At 39.9% G+C, this 17,313-nt stretch overlaps 1 protein-coding gene across 14 annotated transcripts in view; it reads right to left on the minus strand.

The window, feature by feature from the left end:
• LOC135502527 (caldesmon-like) overlaps positions 1 to 17,313 on the minus strand; it is a 272,930-nt gene that overhangs the window by 4,490 nt on the left and 251,127 nt on the right. For 13 of the 14 annotated variants that reach the window (XM_064795443.1, XM_064795455.1, XM_064795453.1 and 10 more), the window contains 6 exons: positions 5,602 to 5,783; positions 4,537 to 4,713; positions 4,022 to 4,195; positions 2,733 to 2,882; positions 1,154 to 1,354; positions 737 to 932 (listed from right to left, as the gene is read on the minus strand). In XM_064795443.1, the coding sequence (XP_064651513.1) occupies positions 737 to 932; positions 1,154 to 1,354; positions 2,733 to 2,882; positions 4,022 to 4,195; positions 4,537 to 4,713; positions 5,602 to 5,783 (1,080 nt within the window). The remainder of the gene's footprint in view (positions 1 to 736; positions 933 to 1,153; positions 1,355 to 2,732; positions 2,883 to 4,021; positions 4,196 to 4,536; positions 4,714 to 5,601; positions 5,784 to 17,313) is intronic. The other variant, XM_064795452.1, reaches the window with a different exon arrangement.

Here is a 17,313-nt window from a genome sequence, read left to right on the forward strand (position 1 = left end):
AAGATGTTGAGAATTCTTCCTGATGTCTTCCTGCTTTAACTTCAGCCAATTTGAACTGGTACTGATTAAATCATCTTTTTAAAAACGTATTTTATCAATATTACGACGTAGTAAGCATTCTTTACTTTGAGTATTGGTACTCTTACTAATCAACATAATTTATTTGTCCTAAAAACTACGTGTGCATGCCTCTTGACATCATTTAATACTAAATGATGAAAACAAACCGTGAGTCGAAAAGAAAGTTTATTCTTCATTTTATTTGCGCTTACATTTGATCAAACTCACTTACACATCATTTATTTTCATATGGATTCCCATGGTCATTGTGTTCGAGGTGCTAACTATCAACACGGATTTGCGAGAAGGTGCCAATTGATACGATGCGGTCATGGTTGATTACGGCAATTAGGCCTCATGGTCGCGTTAGCGGGGTTAATTTGCAGTTTGGGACCGACCAAGCTGGTGGTCGCGGTTTGGGTACCGGGGTGGTCGTGTTAGCGAGGGCCAGTTATTGGGAATTAGAGAGAAAACCATTCGGGACCGGAGAATTTTGGTCGTGTTCGCGGGGTGGTCGCGTTACTGAGGTGGTCGCCGACCGGGGTTCCACTGTATCCAACATTGTTAAAAAACTTTCTCCTTTTCCAGCACTCGATATGTTGAGGCACCTATCTGATTCTTGACAAGCTGGGAAACAGATTCTCCAGTGTGTACTTACTCTCCAGTGTGTACTTACCAGCGTCACGGTTTATCCAATCTGGGTCGCTGTCGCTCGAATCAAAGAGGCTGGAATCGGAATCAGGTGAGGAGTCTGGCTCCGTTTTTGGCGTCTCAGGCGGCGGAGTCAACACCTCTTTTGGCGCCTCTTCCGGTTGGTCGAAGTTTTTATCGAACGCCATGCTGATCCACATCACCTCCATGTAGTCACGTTCCTGCATCGAGAGAAGATGCAATTTTGTTTTTTGTCCACAAGCGGAAACGATACCCCCCTAACTCCGTCTTGCTACACTTTTGTATTTTTGTTATAGTTGCTCCTTGAAAACCCCCGATTGATTTCTGAAGAGACCGGGGTAATAATACGATATCCCAAAAGCGCTTTGAACAGGGAAACATGGAAAAACGCTATATAAGAGCTCAATATTATTAATATTACCTTCATCTTATTGCGGACATTCTGTGCCCAATCCTTACACTTCTCCACGACACGTTTTGGAAGTTTGTACCCTCCATCATCGGGAATTTCCTCAGCCTCAGTCTTCAAAGCGGGAACAGCGGCAAACATCTTCTCGGCGTCTTCTCGGGTCATGGTCACGGTGTCGTCTCTCTTCAGTAGGCGGCGACGCTTCTTCTCATGCTGAAAAATGTTTTTTTCCTATGACGAGTTTTTACCGAATGTAACCACGAAAATAAGGGTTTTTGATCTTTGGAAAACCTTTTAGGGTTTTCAGCCAACAGAGATATGTACCCCATTGAGGTTTTTCAGGGAAATTTAAAATACTTTCGGTTTTTTCACAAGCTCAAAAACCGTTTGGTTTTTTGTTTCTCCAAAAAGGTTTTCAAAGATACTTGTTGTGTTTTGTTTAAATGAAATGGTCCAGGGACCATGTGCTCACCACGGGTAATGTAATGCATGTCATTTGCAGTGGATATGGGGAGAACAGTTTCTGGCTAGTTTCACCAGTTTTGATTCCATTGAATAATATTATTCTTCTCGGCTCAATGGCACAAAATTACCGGTACCATCTGAGTATAGCATTTTGGTTATAAAGTTGACTGAATTTCAGGCTTATTGAAGCGTGTACATGTCACATGGAAATTGGTTGACATCTGTCTGAGAGGGACAAATATGTTTTGTGTAGAATAGAGGGTCCCTAGATATATGTCCTCACATGTTTAGAACCTTCTAGCTCAAGTAGAAACGAAACATGCCACCTATCAGTGATTTAGTGAACTTTGACCTCTGTGACCTTGAAAAGTAGGTCAAATCAAAAACCCGGGTGATATGTCATTTAACCTCATTAGATACACCCACGGTAAGAATTTCGTCACTCTATGTACAACCATTAGCTTCAAAACGGCAAAAAATCAATTTCCAAGATGGCCGTCTGGAGGCCAGAAAGTAGGTCATATCGCGAAAAAAAAAAGTCTGGGCATATTTCCCAAAGCTACCATCACACCAAGTTTTAGCCATCTAGCCTAGCAGTGACGAAATGTACTCCTCTAACAGACGACGACGGATGCCACGGTATTGTATAAGCTCCCCAGAGGTGAGCTAAAAACATGAAAAAGGATTTTTTTAAATCTCTTTAAAATTTTTTTTTATCTTTGAGAGTGCAGATGCCCGCATGTGAGAGATTTTTCTTAGCAACCTGTGATAATTATCGCACGTGGCGAAAAATCTCTAGTTTGCAGGTCATCTGCACAGATGCCTGCAACAGGAATAGGTCTGAAAATATTCACGTGCCTTTTATTTTCATGTTTTTTTGCGCTTGTAGACAGGTCACGAAAATACACGTTCGCGAGTTGTAATTTCTGTTTGTTACTGGGTTGTCGATGCTATATCAAAAGTATATTTGCTCAAGTTCCAATTTCATGAAACCAAGAACTAAATTGGCCGCAAATATTTCTGGTATTACCGTACTCTTCAAACAAATATGTCTAACAGTTCTTTGGAAGCTTTGGGACAGGTATACCACAACCGTTTTATAACAATGTCGCCAATGACCTCATACCTTCTTCTCTTTCTTCGCCAGCTTCTTTTGTTGTTTCTTTTCCTTCTTCTCCAACTTGTATTGTTTTCTCTCCACTTTCTTTCGTTCCTTTTCTGCCTTCATGTCCTCGTCATCCTCTGTGTCGCTGGCCACGCCCTCATCTCGACGCTCCTATGTAAGGATAGGTATATTTGAGATGATAACAAGAACAGTTCGTACGAGCGGCAAAAAGTAACAACGAATGTCATAATTCACGACTTAGACAACCAAATTTATCTTCACTTTGAAATGGCGCCACTTGAGGCATCCTCGAAAATCCAGAGTCAGTCGTATCTTACCCTCGCCACATTACTGTGGCTCTCAGTCGTTAGTGTCGAGTGTTGGTCTGAGGTTCAGGATGCACTTGAGGGGGCCTATTCAAAATCCAGATCGTACGACACTCCACACGTGCGACTGGGAGTGATCCCATGAGAGAGATCCAAGGAGAATGTAAAGGGGTGGGGAGTGGGCATGGTCTTTTTTCAGGATACCAGGATTTCCAAAAAATTACTAATGGAATTCGGAATGGGACAAAAATTTCATTGGGAAAATTGGATGGAGGGTCTATCAGGGAATGGGATTTGCAAAATATGACATACAGCAATTGGGATTTTAAAAAAAATGCTTTTCGAAGTGGCCCATCAGATTACCAGTATTTGGCTAAAAATACCTACATTGAAAAGCATGATATGATACACTTGTAGGCCAAATTTCATTATTCCCGCAGAAATGCATATTTTTGCCCCAAAATACAACATTGCATGATAGCATATCTAGGCAAAAGATACTGATAGCAAGTTCATTTTTAGGGGATTTGGCATTTGGTTAAAATTGCCATTGGTAACTGGGATATAGTCATAAATGGCCTAGGCCGTTTGTTAAAAATTTTGAATTTGTAATTGAATTTATTAATGTCCAATTGCAAAAATACACACTAAATAAAAATTCAACATTGCCGTTGTGTAGACTGATATACAAAAACTATGAATACCGCAAGTTTTAACAAATTTGTATTCACAATAACTGCACTACGGCATTGTGTATTAGTGGATCACTAAATAAAAATTCAACATTGCCGTTGTGTAGACTGATATACAAATACTATGAATACCTCAAGTACAATAACTGCACTACGGCATTGTGTATTAGTGGATTTCTATTTAACTGGACCACAAGTAATTATGGAAGGTGTACCCCTTTAATAAAACAGGACACTGGAACAGGTCCTACCCCCATTTCCCCCTTTTTCCAAAGAAGAAAAACGGGCCTACCTGATGACGCAGAGCTCTCCCCTCCCTTAGCTCTCTCTTCTTCTGCTTCTTCTCCGCTTTTCTCTCCTTCTTCAGTTTCTTCTTTTCCTCTTTCTTAACACGTTTCTTCTCCACGTCCTTCTCATCGCTGGAGGATGACGATGGGGATGAGGTTGACGAACTGCTACTAGAGCTCTGAAATGCGGCGAAAGTCGATTGAGGTGGTGATAGCAGGTTTCTGTTTGGCCAAATAAAGAAATTCCAAGTTTTTCAACAGTGTCTTCATCTGAAAATTGGTGCCAGGTCAGGAAATATTTTGATCTCATGTCCATTATTTGAAATTTCATCCCCTAAAACGCTCTAAAAATGTGCTTGCAGTACGGCGGATAGTGTGTGGTGATAATGTCGTAGAGCCGTTGGGCGCTTGGATGCTGCCAGCAAACACTGCTCGCGTGAAGACAGAATGGTATCCATCAATTAGATATCCATCAATTAGAATCACATCTATAGCAAAATCAAAGAAAATGACAACCAACCTTTTTTTCTGATTTCTCCTTCTTTGCTTTTCTTTCCTCCTTTTCTTTCTTCTTCAGTTGTTTCTTTTCCTTCTTCTCCAACTTGTATTGTTTTCTCTCCGCCTTCTGTCGTTCCTTTTCTGCCTTCATGTCCTCGTCATCTTCGGTGTCACTGGCCATGCCCTCATCTCGACGCTCCTGGAACCAAATAACAGATGGATATGAAAACCCTGCCACAAATATTTCTAAGAATGTCATACTTCCACCTATCAAATCCCTACACCTATGAATTGCCGTGTCTAAATAGACCCGTGTGTCAAATCCCCGTGTCTATTAGCCCCATCGAGCTCGATGGGGCTAATCGGGGGCTAATTTAGACCCGTGTTCAACACGGGTTTTTTGATAGGTGGAATCTGAATAGACACGGCAATTGCAAGTTCTAAGATCCGGCGACCGATGGCGCGGTGTAGTTGCCTCTGTGTTGCGCCCCCTCCAACGGGAAAGAAACACAGGAGAGCTCCCTACCTACAGCGCACCTGTCGCCGGGGCTATTAACCATTATCTAACACAACTGATAGGTGTAAGTGCGCCGCGGGTTTTTTGACACACGGCGAAGACACGGGTCTTGAAAAAACACTGGGTTTTATGATAGGTGGAACTACGACTATCATTTTCCACTCTTTGGAAACAATGACAGTAAACAGACAAAGTGGATTCCATGAAGAATAGCCGATTCAACTTGTTCAGCCTACTTTTATAAAACTAGGTCGGGAGAAATTTTACGGGTGAGTCTTTCGAGGCCCGAATATTCCACACAAAGCTTCAGAGCAACAACTTCTCTGGCTACACCAACAGTTCCAGCAGCCCGCTTCACCATCTTATTCTGGTTCTTCTTCATCCCCCTTTACTGGTACTAGTGCTAAGAGTCCGAGGGTAGTGGAAATAAGCATGCCTGCATTTTTTTGGCCACCCTGTATGTATGGGCTCAGCAACGTTTTGAAAACCCAGGAAAAAAACATTGACCCCTTGAACAGCCCCAATGGCACCACTGATTTTGAATCATTTTAAAACATTCAGAGGTCCTACCTGGTGACGTTTCTCCCTGGCCTCCCTGCGTTCCTTCTTCATCAACTTCTTCTCTTCTTTCAATCTTTTCTTCTCCTCTTTCCGTAATGCCTTCTTTAGTTTCTTTTCTTCATCCGTATCACTCGAAGATTCCGACGTTGTTGACGAGCTGCTGGAGCTTGATTTGGACTTGGGTTTAGAGGCTGGAGGGGGGTAAGGCAGAAGATTGGAGTGACACAGGATGAGAAAAGCAAGAACAAGAAGTGAGATTCAAGGAATCAGACAATCGAGGATTAAAGTAAAGAGAAGCAAAAGAATGGCAAAGAATGATAGATGGGAAAGTAAAAAAAAGAAAATGATTTGCATTAGCTGATGGACAAAGCATTGCATTGGGTATGTACATGTAGCAAGCCTTGTGACACAACACACCAAACTTGGCAAGTCGCATCTGTGATGTAAAGAGAGTATCCACATGTTCATATACAGTCAAATCACAAATGACATCCCGTAAATCACGTCATAGTCGTGCTGTCGAGCACGTAGGACGCACGTAGGTTGCACGTAATATACGCAAAACATAGAGAGATAAGCACGTCACTGGTGGATCATTGGCAGACAACTCGCGCATGCATTGCGCGTTACTAGCCTGCTCCTGTGGACATCAAGGACAGACTCCTACCCATATCACGCAAGACTGCAACCTCTATGTTGCCAAGAGGAAGCAGCCTACACAGCCACCTCCATCGCAGTGGGATAGCGGATAAAACCAGCATGCCGCTGTGGACACCAGGGACAGACTCCCACCAATATCATGCAAGACTGCAGCCTCTGCTGTCCAGAGGAACCAGCCCAAGCAGCCACCTCCATTGCCCTGTGATAGCGGATACACCAGCCTGCCCCTGTGGACACCAGGGACAGACTCTGATCCATATCATGCAAGACTGCAGCCTCTGCTGTCCAGAGGAACCAGCCCAAGCAGCCACCTCCATCGCACTGTGATAGCGGATACACCAGCATGCACCTGTGGACACCAGGGACAGACTCCGATCCATATCATGCAAGACTGCAGCCTCTGCTGTCCAGAGGAACCAGCCCAAGCAGCCACCTCCATTGCCCTGTGATAGCGGATACACCAGCCTGCCCCTGTGGACACCAGGGACAGACTCTGATCCATATCATGCAAGACTGCAGCCTCTGCTGTCCAGAGGAACCAGCCCAAGCAGCCACCTCCATCGCACTGTGATAGCGGATACACCAGCATGCACCTGTGGACACCAGGGACAGACTCCGATCCATATCATGCAAGACTGCAGCCTCTGCTGTCCAGAGGAACCAGCCTATGCTGCCACTTCCATCGCCCTGTGATAGCGGATACACCAGCATACCCCTGGACAGACTCTGATCCATATTATGCAAGACTGCAGCCTTTATACTGCCAAGAGGAACCAGTCTACACAGTCACCTCCATCACATTGGGATGCGGATCCACCAGTCTGCCCCTGTGGACACCAGGGACAGACTCCGATCCATATCATGCAAGACTGCAACCTCTGCTGCCAAGAGGAACCAGCCTAGGCAGCTACCTTCATCGCAGTGGGAGTGGATACACCAGCATGTCCCTGTGGACACCAGGGACAGACTCCGATCCATATTATGCAAGATTGCAACCTTTGCTAACCAGAGGAACCAGCCTTTGTTTCCTAAACAGCCAACTCCATCGCATTAGGATAGCAGACACACCAGCCTGCCCCAGTGACAACCATGAACAAGACTGCAACCTCTGCTTCCCAGCAGTGCCATGTTTGGTCAGACGACTTTGATTAATCTGCCAAACTCTTGGGAACCAAGAGGAAACTGGAGTCAACCCTTGATTTCATTAAACAGACCGGACTGCGGATTTGAATTGCCATACTGCCCAAGGGGAACCAGGTTTGGCCAGCTAGACTGGGGGAGTAAGGATTGTGGATTTCGACTTCTATCGAACGTAGAAATATATGAGGGGATAGGATTGAGTTGAATGAGTGTGATTAGTGTCCAACTACAGTGGAACCTCCCTTAGCAGACACCTCTTCTATACAAGCATGACACAATGATTTTGGTCCCAAATGGGAGTTTCTTTGCAATTGACCTATGTAATCGGAGCACATCTCTACTGAGGACAGCATTTGTCAGTCTAGAGGGTGTCCTTACTAGAGAGGTTCTACTGTAGTGCGAGTTAGCAAGGTTAAGGGCTCCATCCACAAATGAGAGATGGTTGTGACAGTGACATGTGACAATGGTAGTACACAACACAACTATATTGTCTACAATGACGTCATCTGCACGGCCCGAATAGGGCACCAAAATTCTCCGCTATCCGAGCATGGGCACATCATCCAGACTGCCACCAGAACTTCAGTGGCGATGCACCTGTGTCACTCAAGCACAGCCTTGGGCTGCTCTTGCTTCGAATCCACAGAGTCTGCAGCGTTTCTGCACACTCCGGTGGTCTCCAAGGCCCAACAGACAACAGTGAAGTCTGCGGGCAACGACAGAATACATGATCAGAGATTTATCACAAAACGAGATATGCACCATATGTAATATTTTGGAATAAACCATACCATGGCCTTGACCATTTACCAACCTGCCCTCCAAATTTCAGAGCATTATGGCCAATAGTGAAACTTTTATGATTGAAAATGTCCAAAACATTTCAATCCATTTTCAGTTTTTTTTTCTGAAATTTGAGTTTTCTCGAAACTGCCAAATGGATATATCTTGTTCTGTGATGAAATTCTACAGTCATCCATGCTGCCAAAAAGATTTTGATCCAACACCTCCCACAAGGGGACTAGTAAATGGCGGTAAGTACTGACCTCCCTCCTCTATTAACGAGGAAAATCTGGTGATGTCTTTAATTGACAACTAATGGACATCACGAAACGATGTCTTAACAAGATGTCTACTGGACATCACATAGATGATCGAAATCAAATACAATGTCCATAGGACATCAACTACATAATGTCCATGATTCGATCATACAAAAACAAATTATTTTTGATTTAATGATGAATGTACGGCAGCAGATTAGTGCCATAAAAAATAAAATATTATCTCGTTATTACGAGATCTTTTCTCGTTATTATGAGATCTTTTCTCGTTATTACGCGATCTTTTCTCGTTATTACGAGATGTTATCTCGTTATTACGAGATCTTTTCTTGTTATTACGAGATGCGAAAGTGCACGCAACATCGAGGATTAAAGCTCAGGATCAAGCGCGGGAAAGGTGCGTACTTTATAGACCCATATACCATCATCGCGTAATAACGAGATAACATCTCGTAATAACGAGAAAAGATCGCGTAATAACGAGAAAAGATCGCGTAATAATGAGAAAAGATCTCGTAATAACGAGATAACATCGCGTAATAACGAGATGATATTTTATTTTTTATGGCACTAATCTGCTGCCGTATGAATGCACAATGATAAAAGACTTTTTAAATTTAAATTTTAAAAAGATTTTGGAATGACAAAAAAATACAAAAACTTTTTTTTTAATTTCAAAAGATACAAAAAAGTTTTTAAAAACTTAATTTATTTTCTGATTTTCTGTTGTTTGTTCTCTCATTTTTTTGTAAAAAAAACTTTTAAAAACGTATTTTATTTTTTAGTTCGACTAGGGAAAGAGATATACATGTACATGTATGTCTATAAGAGACATATGTCTATGAGGACAAGATGTCTTACATGTATAGAAATCACCAGATCTCCCCATGCATACTAAGGTAGATGACTGCTAAGGTAACCCCGCTTCTTTTGACGGGGTATAGGATGAAATTGCGTGAAGTTGTTAGGTGAAATAAGACGTGCAGGGTTAGGAATGTTAGTCGGATAAGTCACACACACAAAGATGAAGAAATTCCAAATTCCAAAATATGCCAAACATTTATTTATAGACTTGAATATTGCTAATGTTTACATACAGTGTTCACTTTGCCCTGCTTAACTTCCATTCATACCGAGATTTTACAAGGTTTATCAGAAAGTCAAATAACCCAAACTGATAGAGAAAATATGATGAGCAAATGTTGGTGCTACTGAAATGGAACTGCAGCATACTTCGGGGCTGTATTAAGCGGGTAGGGGGTTGGCAGGCTAGGCAAGTGCCCCCAGATGTCTACGAAAAACAAGTTTTCCTGCAGATTTGTACCTTTTTTTACCAAAATGTTCTTTTCTGCCAGAGGGCCTTCTGCTCCCCCAAGACCAAAAGTTAAATATGACCATATACTTCCTTATTTTTCAAGGTTATTTTGGCCGAAAGTCACTAAGATGAATTCGATAGATGATTTACTGAATGGAAATTGTTCTTAAAAGATGTCTAGAAGTCTAGTGTATATAACAATATGATCAAGCTTACACTTTTTCAACAAAGTTGTGCAATAAAAACTTGGAAAAACTCGGTACTCGTGATGTCTGCATAGCATCATTCAAAACTTGCATCTGCATCGATTGTTACAACTATTATTCTTCTTTGCTTCTTCATTACCACTGTGTACCGGCATAATGGGCTATACACCCAATGACAATAATCTTTTGGTCATATTCTTTGTAATGCAGGGTGTTTCAATACTACATATACTTCTTCCAGTCTGTATAGCAGGGTATGCTTGTGACGCGATTGTCCACAGTGATAACCTCATGACAATATCAAAGACACTAGTATTGCTATACATTTTAAATTATCTAACATGGTTCTTTGCATAACTGGTCTGACATGATGGGTGAGGACAAGATTAAGAAGGTTCCTCCTAGTCTATGTTGAGAATCATTTCGAAGTGCTTTTGAAAGTTGGCAAAAATAGTTTTGGACCAAATTATTTGCAACAAGAAGCTTTTTAAATGAGTTGGAGTGATTAGCAACACTTGGTTGCCAAGTAACTACTTGGTTGCCAAGTTACTGGAGGCTATTTCACATGTTTCCATAGCAACCCCAATTGTTACCAAGTAACATAATCTACTTTGCATGTTTCCAGTGGTTGCTAAGTAAATTTTGCAGTGCAACAAATCTATTGATTTTGCTGCATTAGTTATAGATATTACATGCACATGTCAAGGTCACAAGGTCATGTCCCAAGATGTGTTTTACAGATTGGATGTAGATTACGATATATCTTTTTGCTCAAACACATGACTTTTCATGAATCACTTGACCACTAAATCTTGCCCGCACCAATCAACACTACCACTCTACTTATGGACTTAACTTGGCTAAAAAAGTGCATTTTAAAAATCACTTTATACATGTATATATATATATAAGTTACGTTACTGCATATTCAGAAGGGAAGTATACTTCATCTATAGGCCTATAACTAGTAGATGACAATTCGATTATAAGTGTATATCACTAGTACATGTCTAGAAAACCACACTGTGCATATAACTAGTACATGTCTAGTAAATGATAAGTCTCTTGTTACAAATTTACTAGTACATGACCAAGAGTATGAAACTAGTACATGACTAGCTTTTATTACAATTGTATATAACTAGTACATGACTAGTAAATACAAGTGTGTAAAACTAGAACATGACTTGTTTATTACCAGGGTATATAACTAGTGCATGAGTAGTTTATTGCAAGTGTAAATTACTAGTACATTACCAAGTGCAAATGTATACAGCCAGTACACAACCTAGTACAAATGTATACAACTTGTATATTACTGATTCAGTACAAGTGTATATAACAACTGTTTCACCAATACAAAACTAGCTGTATTACTATAGTGTTCCAAAACCAAGAGGAATACAACATCAAATTTTGTACAGTAGTTCACTGAATGTTCATGGTATATATTTCTCTAAAACTTCACTTTTTACACAATTTTTACAGTTTAATTTATAGCCTAAATCATTTAAGAAAATGTATGTATTGATGTATATGTACCATGGAAAAACAGATATAATATACTAGGTCAACACAATTAAGTCTGTCACAAAATCCTATCAAAGGTACATGTAAATTAGGCCTTTTCTACAGCCGCCCCTTTGCTGACTAAATTGGGGTGGACACGGTCTTAAGCAAAGTACTGGCAAAACTAGGCTTATTGGTGTTGCTTCTATGAAATGATGCATGCATTATGTACTTAAAGCGCCCGCAAACAAGCAATTCTTGTCACTGCAGCCTATGATCGTTGTCATAAAAATCTCTTGTTTGCGGTGGCACCTGGAACAAGAATCAGTGCAAGCTGTGATCGATATCAAACTAAGTGATTAATACCGGTTTTACCGCCAGACAAGTGATCTTTTTATCGCTCATTGCATGAATAACTGTCACAGGTCGCAACTGCAAAAATTTATAGTTTTCGGAGCCTTAAGTCACGTACAGAGATTTTATGGATATGCAAGTAAGTAATATTCAAACGATTTCAAGAAATTAAAATGATAATCTTTAAAATACATTATGTACATGTAAACGACAACAACGTGTGCTCAGATAATGTCACATTGGCGGTAAACAAGTCACCACGTACGGTAAAACAAAAAGGTTCCGTCTTCGCAATGATGTTGAACTTACGTGACAGACCCGTTTTGCCGTGTATGACTAAACGTTTGCCATCCAATATGGCTGACATACACACTACCCTATTCATCTTTACAATCTCATCAAAAAACACTTCGTGGTAAATTTTGCAACTTCATCTTAAAGTGTGTGACTTCCCATTGCAGATGACTGTTAGTACTTTTTACAAATTTTGACTATTTTTAGAGTGTGACAGCATGAATTAGACCAACACCATGATTTCACACAGTTAATCTATTCTAAAAGCTATCTATGGTCCTCATCCTCCTGTAACAAGGCTTTGGAAAGCCCTAGTCTACATGTATTCCAGGGGCAATTCAAAGGCCTGCTGTAGGAGGTTGACGGCCCAGGGTGTTTGGAAAGATAGGAAAAATTCAAAGTTTATTCAAATGTTTTCTTAAGTCAACATATTGATTTTTTTCCAAAAGAGTAAACTGATTGGAGGTTGAACTGATCATGGTTTCCTTGGTAACTGACTAAAAAATGTGGTTGCCAAGTAATTTCAATCTGCTTTGAATGTTTCCATAGCAACCCCAATGGTTACCAAGGAAGTTCAATGCAAATTTTGAACTGGAACCACAATGGTTGGTTTCCGACCTGCTTTACATATTGCTATAGCAACCATATTGGTTACTAAGCAAATGTCACACTAATTTGCATATATCCATGGTGACTGTTGTTGGAGAAAAGAATGAAGGTTTCTGCACACAATTAAAAGGAAAGTCAACAGGAAGATATGAAGGTGCAAAATCTACTAAGCTTTAAAGGCGAATGCTATTCATCAAAATTTGAAACTTGAAGTTAAATTTGAGGTGAATACAAACTGAATATAAATTTCAACAATGCATGTCTTGTTTATGTAGAGGGGCAATGTCTCTATTTACTTGTGGCACAGACAAAAACATTGAAGATGAACTGCATATGCCTTTAAATGTTATAATCAAAATCATTGGGCGTCCCAGAAAAAAGACCAGGAATCATCCGAGCCCTACAAATAAATCAATAGCGCTTTGGTGTCTATGGAGCTGTGGAAAATGGAGGGACACTGTCATGCTCATCCAAAACCCCCTTTAATTAAAGGATTTTAAACTTCAAAACATCAACTTTCACTGTCAGCTTTAGACCATGAACCCCAATTTGCGAGGCTGTATATATATGTTAAACTGCTTGAAACGACTTCCATCATTTTTCTGGGAAACTCTAGTTACTGATTACAAAGATGTTAAAATACAAAAGTGCAATGAATTGCTTTTACTGAAATTAACTGAAATTGCTGTTTTCATTCACGGATTCTGCGACACCGGAGTTAACAACCAAGAACCACAGAGATATAATCTAAAATATCAACCATGCATTGGAAAATGTTCAAAACGAGAAACCATGGTTCTCTCCTACCCCCGAAGTGGTAGGGGACCTGAAAAGAAACCACTGAAAAGCCTGAAGGCAAAACTCCACGACACCCACAAACAACAAAGCCTGGAAGACCTAGTGAGAAGAAGACCAAAGCGCATGTCTAAAGCGCCCGCAAACATGCAATTTTTATTGCACCCACCTGCGATTCAAATCACATCTGACGATGATCACTTGTCTACGTTGGCCATCGTATGTCACAGTGACCAGCGAGTCAATATCAAACCTGGCGATAACCAGTTATACTCGCAGAAGAGAGATCTTTTTGTCGCACATTGCAGTGATTATAGTCGCAGGTAGTAGCACTTTTAAATCACTTGTTTGCAGGCACTCAAGTCGTATCCATGATCAAACCACATCTACACTCACAAGATTTTCAACAATTTCGAACAAAAAGAATTCTTTGAGCAACACGGTGCTATAATCACAACCAGGAAAGTTTAATGCTCTAACTAAAACTGACAGTTTTGACTGAAGCTGATTGAGTTTTCAAAAAAACTGGTCTAGTGTTGACTGAAATTCATAAATTTTTGGTTGAAATTGGCCGAGTTTTGACAGAAACCGATAAACCTTTAAGTGAAACTGGTAGAGATTTGGTTGAATCTCAGGCGAAGTTTTAACTGAAACTGAAAATGTTTCAGTTGAAACTGGTCCAGTTCAGACAAAAACAAATTAAGTTTTGCTTGAAATGGGCCGTGTTTTGACTGAATCTTGAAAATTTTTAGGCCAAACCGGTAGAGTTTTGACTGAAACATCCCCAGATTTGCTTGAAACTTGGGGCACAGGCATGACTGACAGAGTCCCATAATGTGTGTATTTTACGGAATCCCACAACGTGATGATCGAAAACTGTCAAACAGACCTTCCAAATAGAAAGAAAAATTTTTAGTTGTTGACTGGTTAAAATTAGCATTTTTGATTTTTCTAATTTGGAGATCATTTCAAATGTTTGAACATTCTGAAAATGTTGATATTACAGTGTTCAATTTCATGTCTTGATTGTGAATTTCGGTCCAAAGCTGATAAGAAGTTATAAGATGCTGACACAAGATTGACCAAATGCGACAATATTTAGACAGAGCACAATATCACACTGACAGAAAAATAAAGGAGTGTAATAAAATCATTTTTCTATTGTTTTCATGCATACTGACGCATGAACTGGTTTAATTGTTACACAACCTGCCCTAATTTCCAAGCCTTCACCCCACAAAAGTAGGGGTAGACATGCACGGCCAGTCCAAAGTGACCTCAAAAGAAAGTCATCAGCGATGTTTTGACCTATTTTTAGGAATCTGGGGGAATTGGTACCCCTGATGTCTCCTAAAATGCCTTTTTACACCATGCCATAGATTCCACTGAAGATGAAAATGTATGATCCCAAAATAATTAATCATGCATATTTTTATCAAAATAAACGTGCTTGGCAAAGGCATCACAGCCTGAAATGCCAAAAGCTTGTACAAGATTTGCTGCATCTTGCGAAAGTTTCCAAATTTTTGATTGTCCAAACCAGATTTGTAAATTCATGATACGTCTGCCGAGCAAAAATCAAAGCCATACCAACAGAACTAAACAAAACATAAAGGAAAAAGAAAAGAAATGAAATTGGATCATCAGAATTGGTCAAATTAGGAATCAGAAAATAACACCACAATTTTACATGATATAATTGGCAACAAATATCCCTGGTTGCGGTCAGTGACTGGTGTGCGCTTGCACTCCCATAACAAGGCCTCCAAAATATAAACAAATTCGAATCACAATTTGTTGCCAAGGAAAATTAACTTGATTTGCATGTTTCCATAGCAACCCCAATGGTTGCTAAGCATATTTGCATGTTTCCATGGTGACCACTGCGAGTAGGGTAGAAATAACTTGATATCATGGGTACTCATTCTGAAGAGTTCGATCAGCTCAATCTGATGGTATATTTTGTTAAATGAAACAATTTTCCAATTTTGAAGTGGTGTTTTTTCTGTTTTCCCTGTTTGACCGATCAGGGTTGAAATTTGGTTTTTCACTCGGAGGGCAAAGCTGCAGAACTAAGGACCTTGTGCGAATTTATAGTTCTGTGGGCATAATCTGCTATGGCCGTTGCCGAATTGAAATTTCAACCCTGCTGATGCCCTCCATCAACGAACAGAACGGCACGTAATATAAAACATATGAACTGACTCATACTGATTACCCGGGTCACTTAGAATCATTTTTGGCCAGCTAGAAGAGAAGGACAAAACTTGGGGATTAGTTGGAATAACATGGACGAATAACATGATAACGAAATTCCATTTGGATGAAACGGTAACTAGTGCAAGGATTTTGAGGAATTTGGAATTGGTGACAACTCACAAAATGGAATCCTTGTCTGACTGGTGACCTTAAGTCAAACCTTAAGCCAATAGACCTGTGCTTGACTCTTCAGAACTCTTCTCACAGGCAACTGAGGATCAAGGTTTGTCAATAAACAACACAGTGCCTGAAATAAATGTCTCGGCACTGTGATAGCAAGAAAGTTAACACACTTGCATACTTGAGTCGGAAGACGATCGCGACATAAAAGATTTCAAAACTCAGACCCATAAAACATGCACTTCATACTAAAACTGGAATATTCCCCACCTCAAATTCGATTCAATTGCAAGAAAACCATATCTGAATGGGTACAAATGTATATTTGCAACTGAATGAAATTCGACACAATATTGTATCAGTGATACCTATAAGTAAAAAACTTTCCAAAAACCACATGCAATTTTATCACTGGTATTGTTGTCATATGCAAATTATCTTGCCCAGAATGCCTCTTTTGATGCTTAGCAAACGCAGTTTGGCACAAAATATTAGTCCAAAAATTCAAAAAAAATAAGATCATTCACAAAAAGCCTACATTTAACCGCCTGATTTCCATATCACAGAATGTAAACATTTGCAATGCACGAACCATAACCAAATAGCCATCCAGTCTTCAGCATGTTGCAAAACTCACGAAAAACTCAGAAAATGGCTTTTTTACCGTCCCATGAAGACTTGAAATCAATTCAATTGTGTTTTTAGTCTCAATTTAGCAAAAGTTTTGCATCATTTAAAAAAATAAACTATTCTTGAATTGGTTTCAACCAATGCGCCGTCATGCAAAAATGGAAGGGGATTTTTGTACCATAATTTATCACGTACCAAGTTTTTTCCACCTCCGGAGAAAAATTTAACTCTAAATTTATCCCAGAAATTGCTAATTTGTGCTGGAATGAATATAATTACATGAGCGAATGAAATCGCGATGATATTTCTGATTTTTACTTTGGGTCAGTTTTAAAAGTACGATAGAAATTTGATCAAAGCAGGGTACTGCAAAATTGGGGAAAGCTATAGTCAATGATAGGCCCGTGGGAAAGATAAGCCTTCCTTTCTTAAAGTATGCTTCATTAACTTATATGACCACAGGAAAATAGGGAAAGGCAATTTTCCATAACATTGTCACCAAAATTCTTTAAAAAGTTTGAGAATTTTGAAGAAAATAAAGTAATTATCTCGAATTTTCTCTAAACTCTGATCTATAGAAACTCCATCAAATAACCTTGGATCTTTATAATATATCAATGATGTAGTGAAGGAAGAAGGTGATTAACTAAGCGATCCCAAAAATACCGCACCACAGTAAATTTACGAAAATGTTGCATATTCTGGAATGTTTTTAACTACAAAATGAGTATAAAATTCAAATTTTTGGAACTGATCAAGCTTCCTC

This window comes from Lineus longissimus, chromosome 18, assembly GCF_910592395.1.
Source record: "Lineus longissimus chromosome 18, tnLinLong1.2, whole genome shotgun sequence".
NCBI classification, from domain to species: Eukaryota; Metazoa; Nemertea; class Pilidiophora; order Heteronemertea; family Lineidae; genus Lineus; species Lineus longissimus.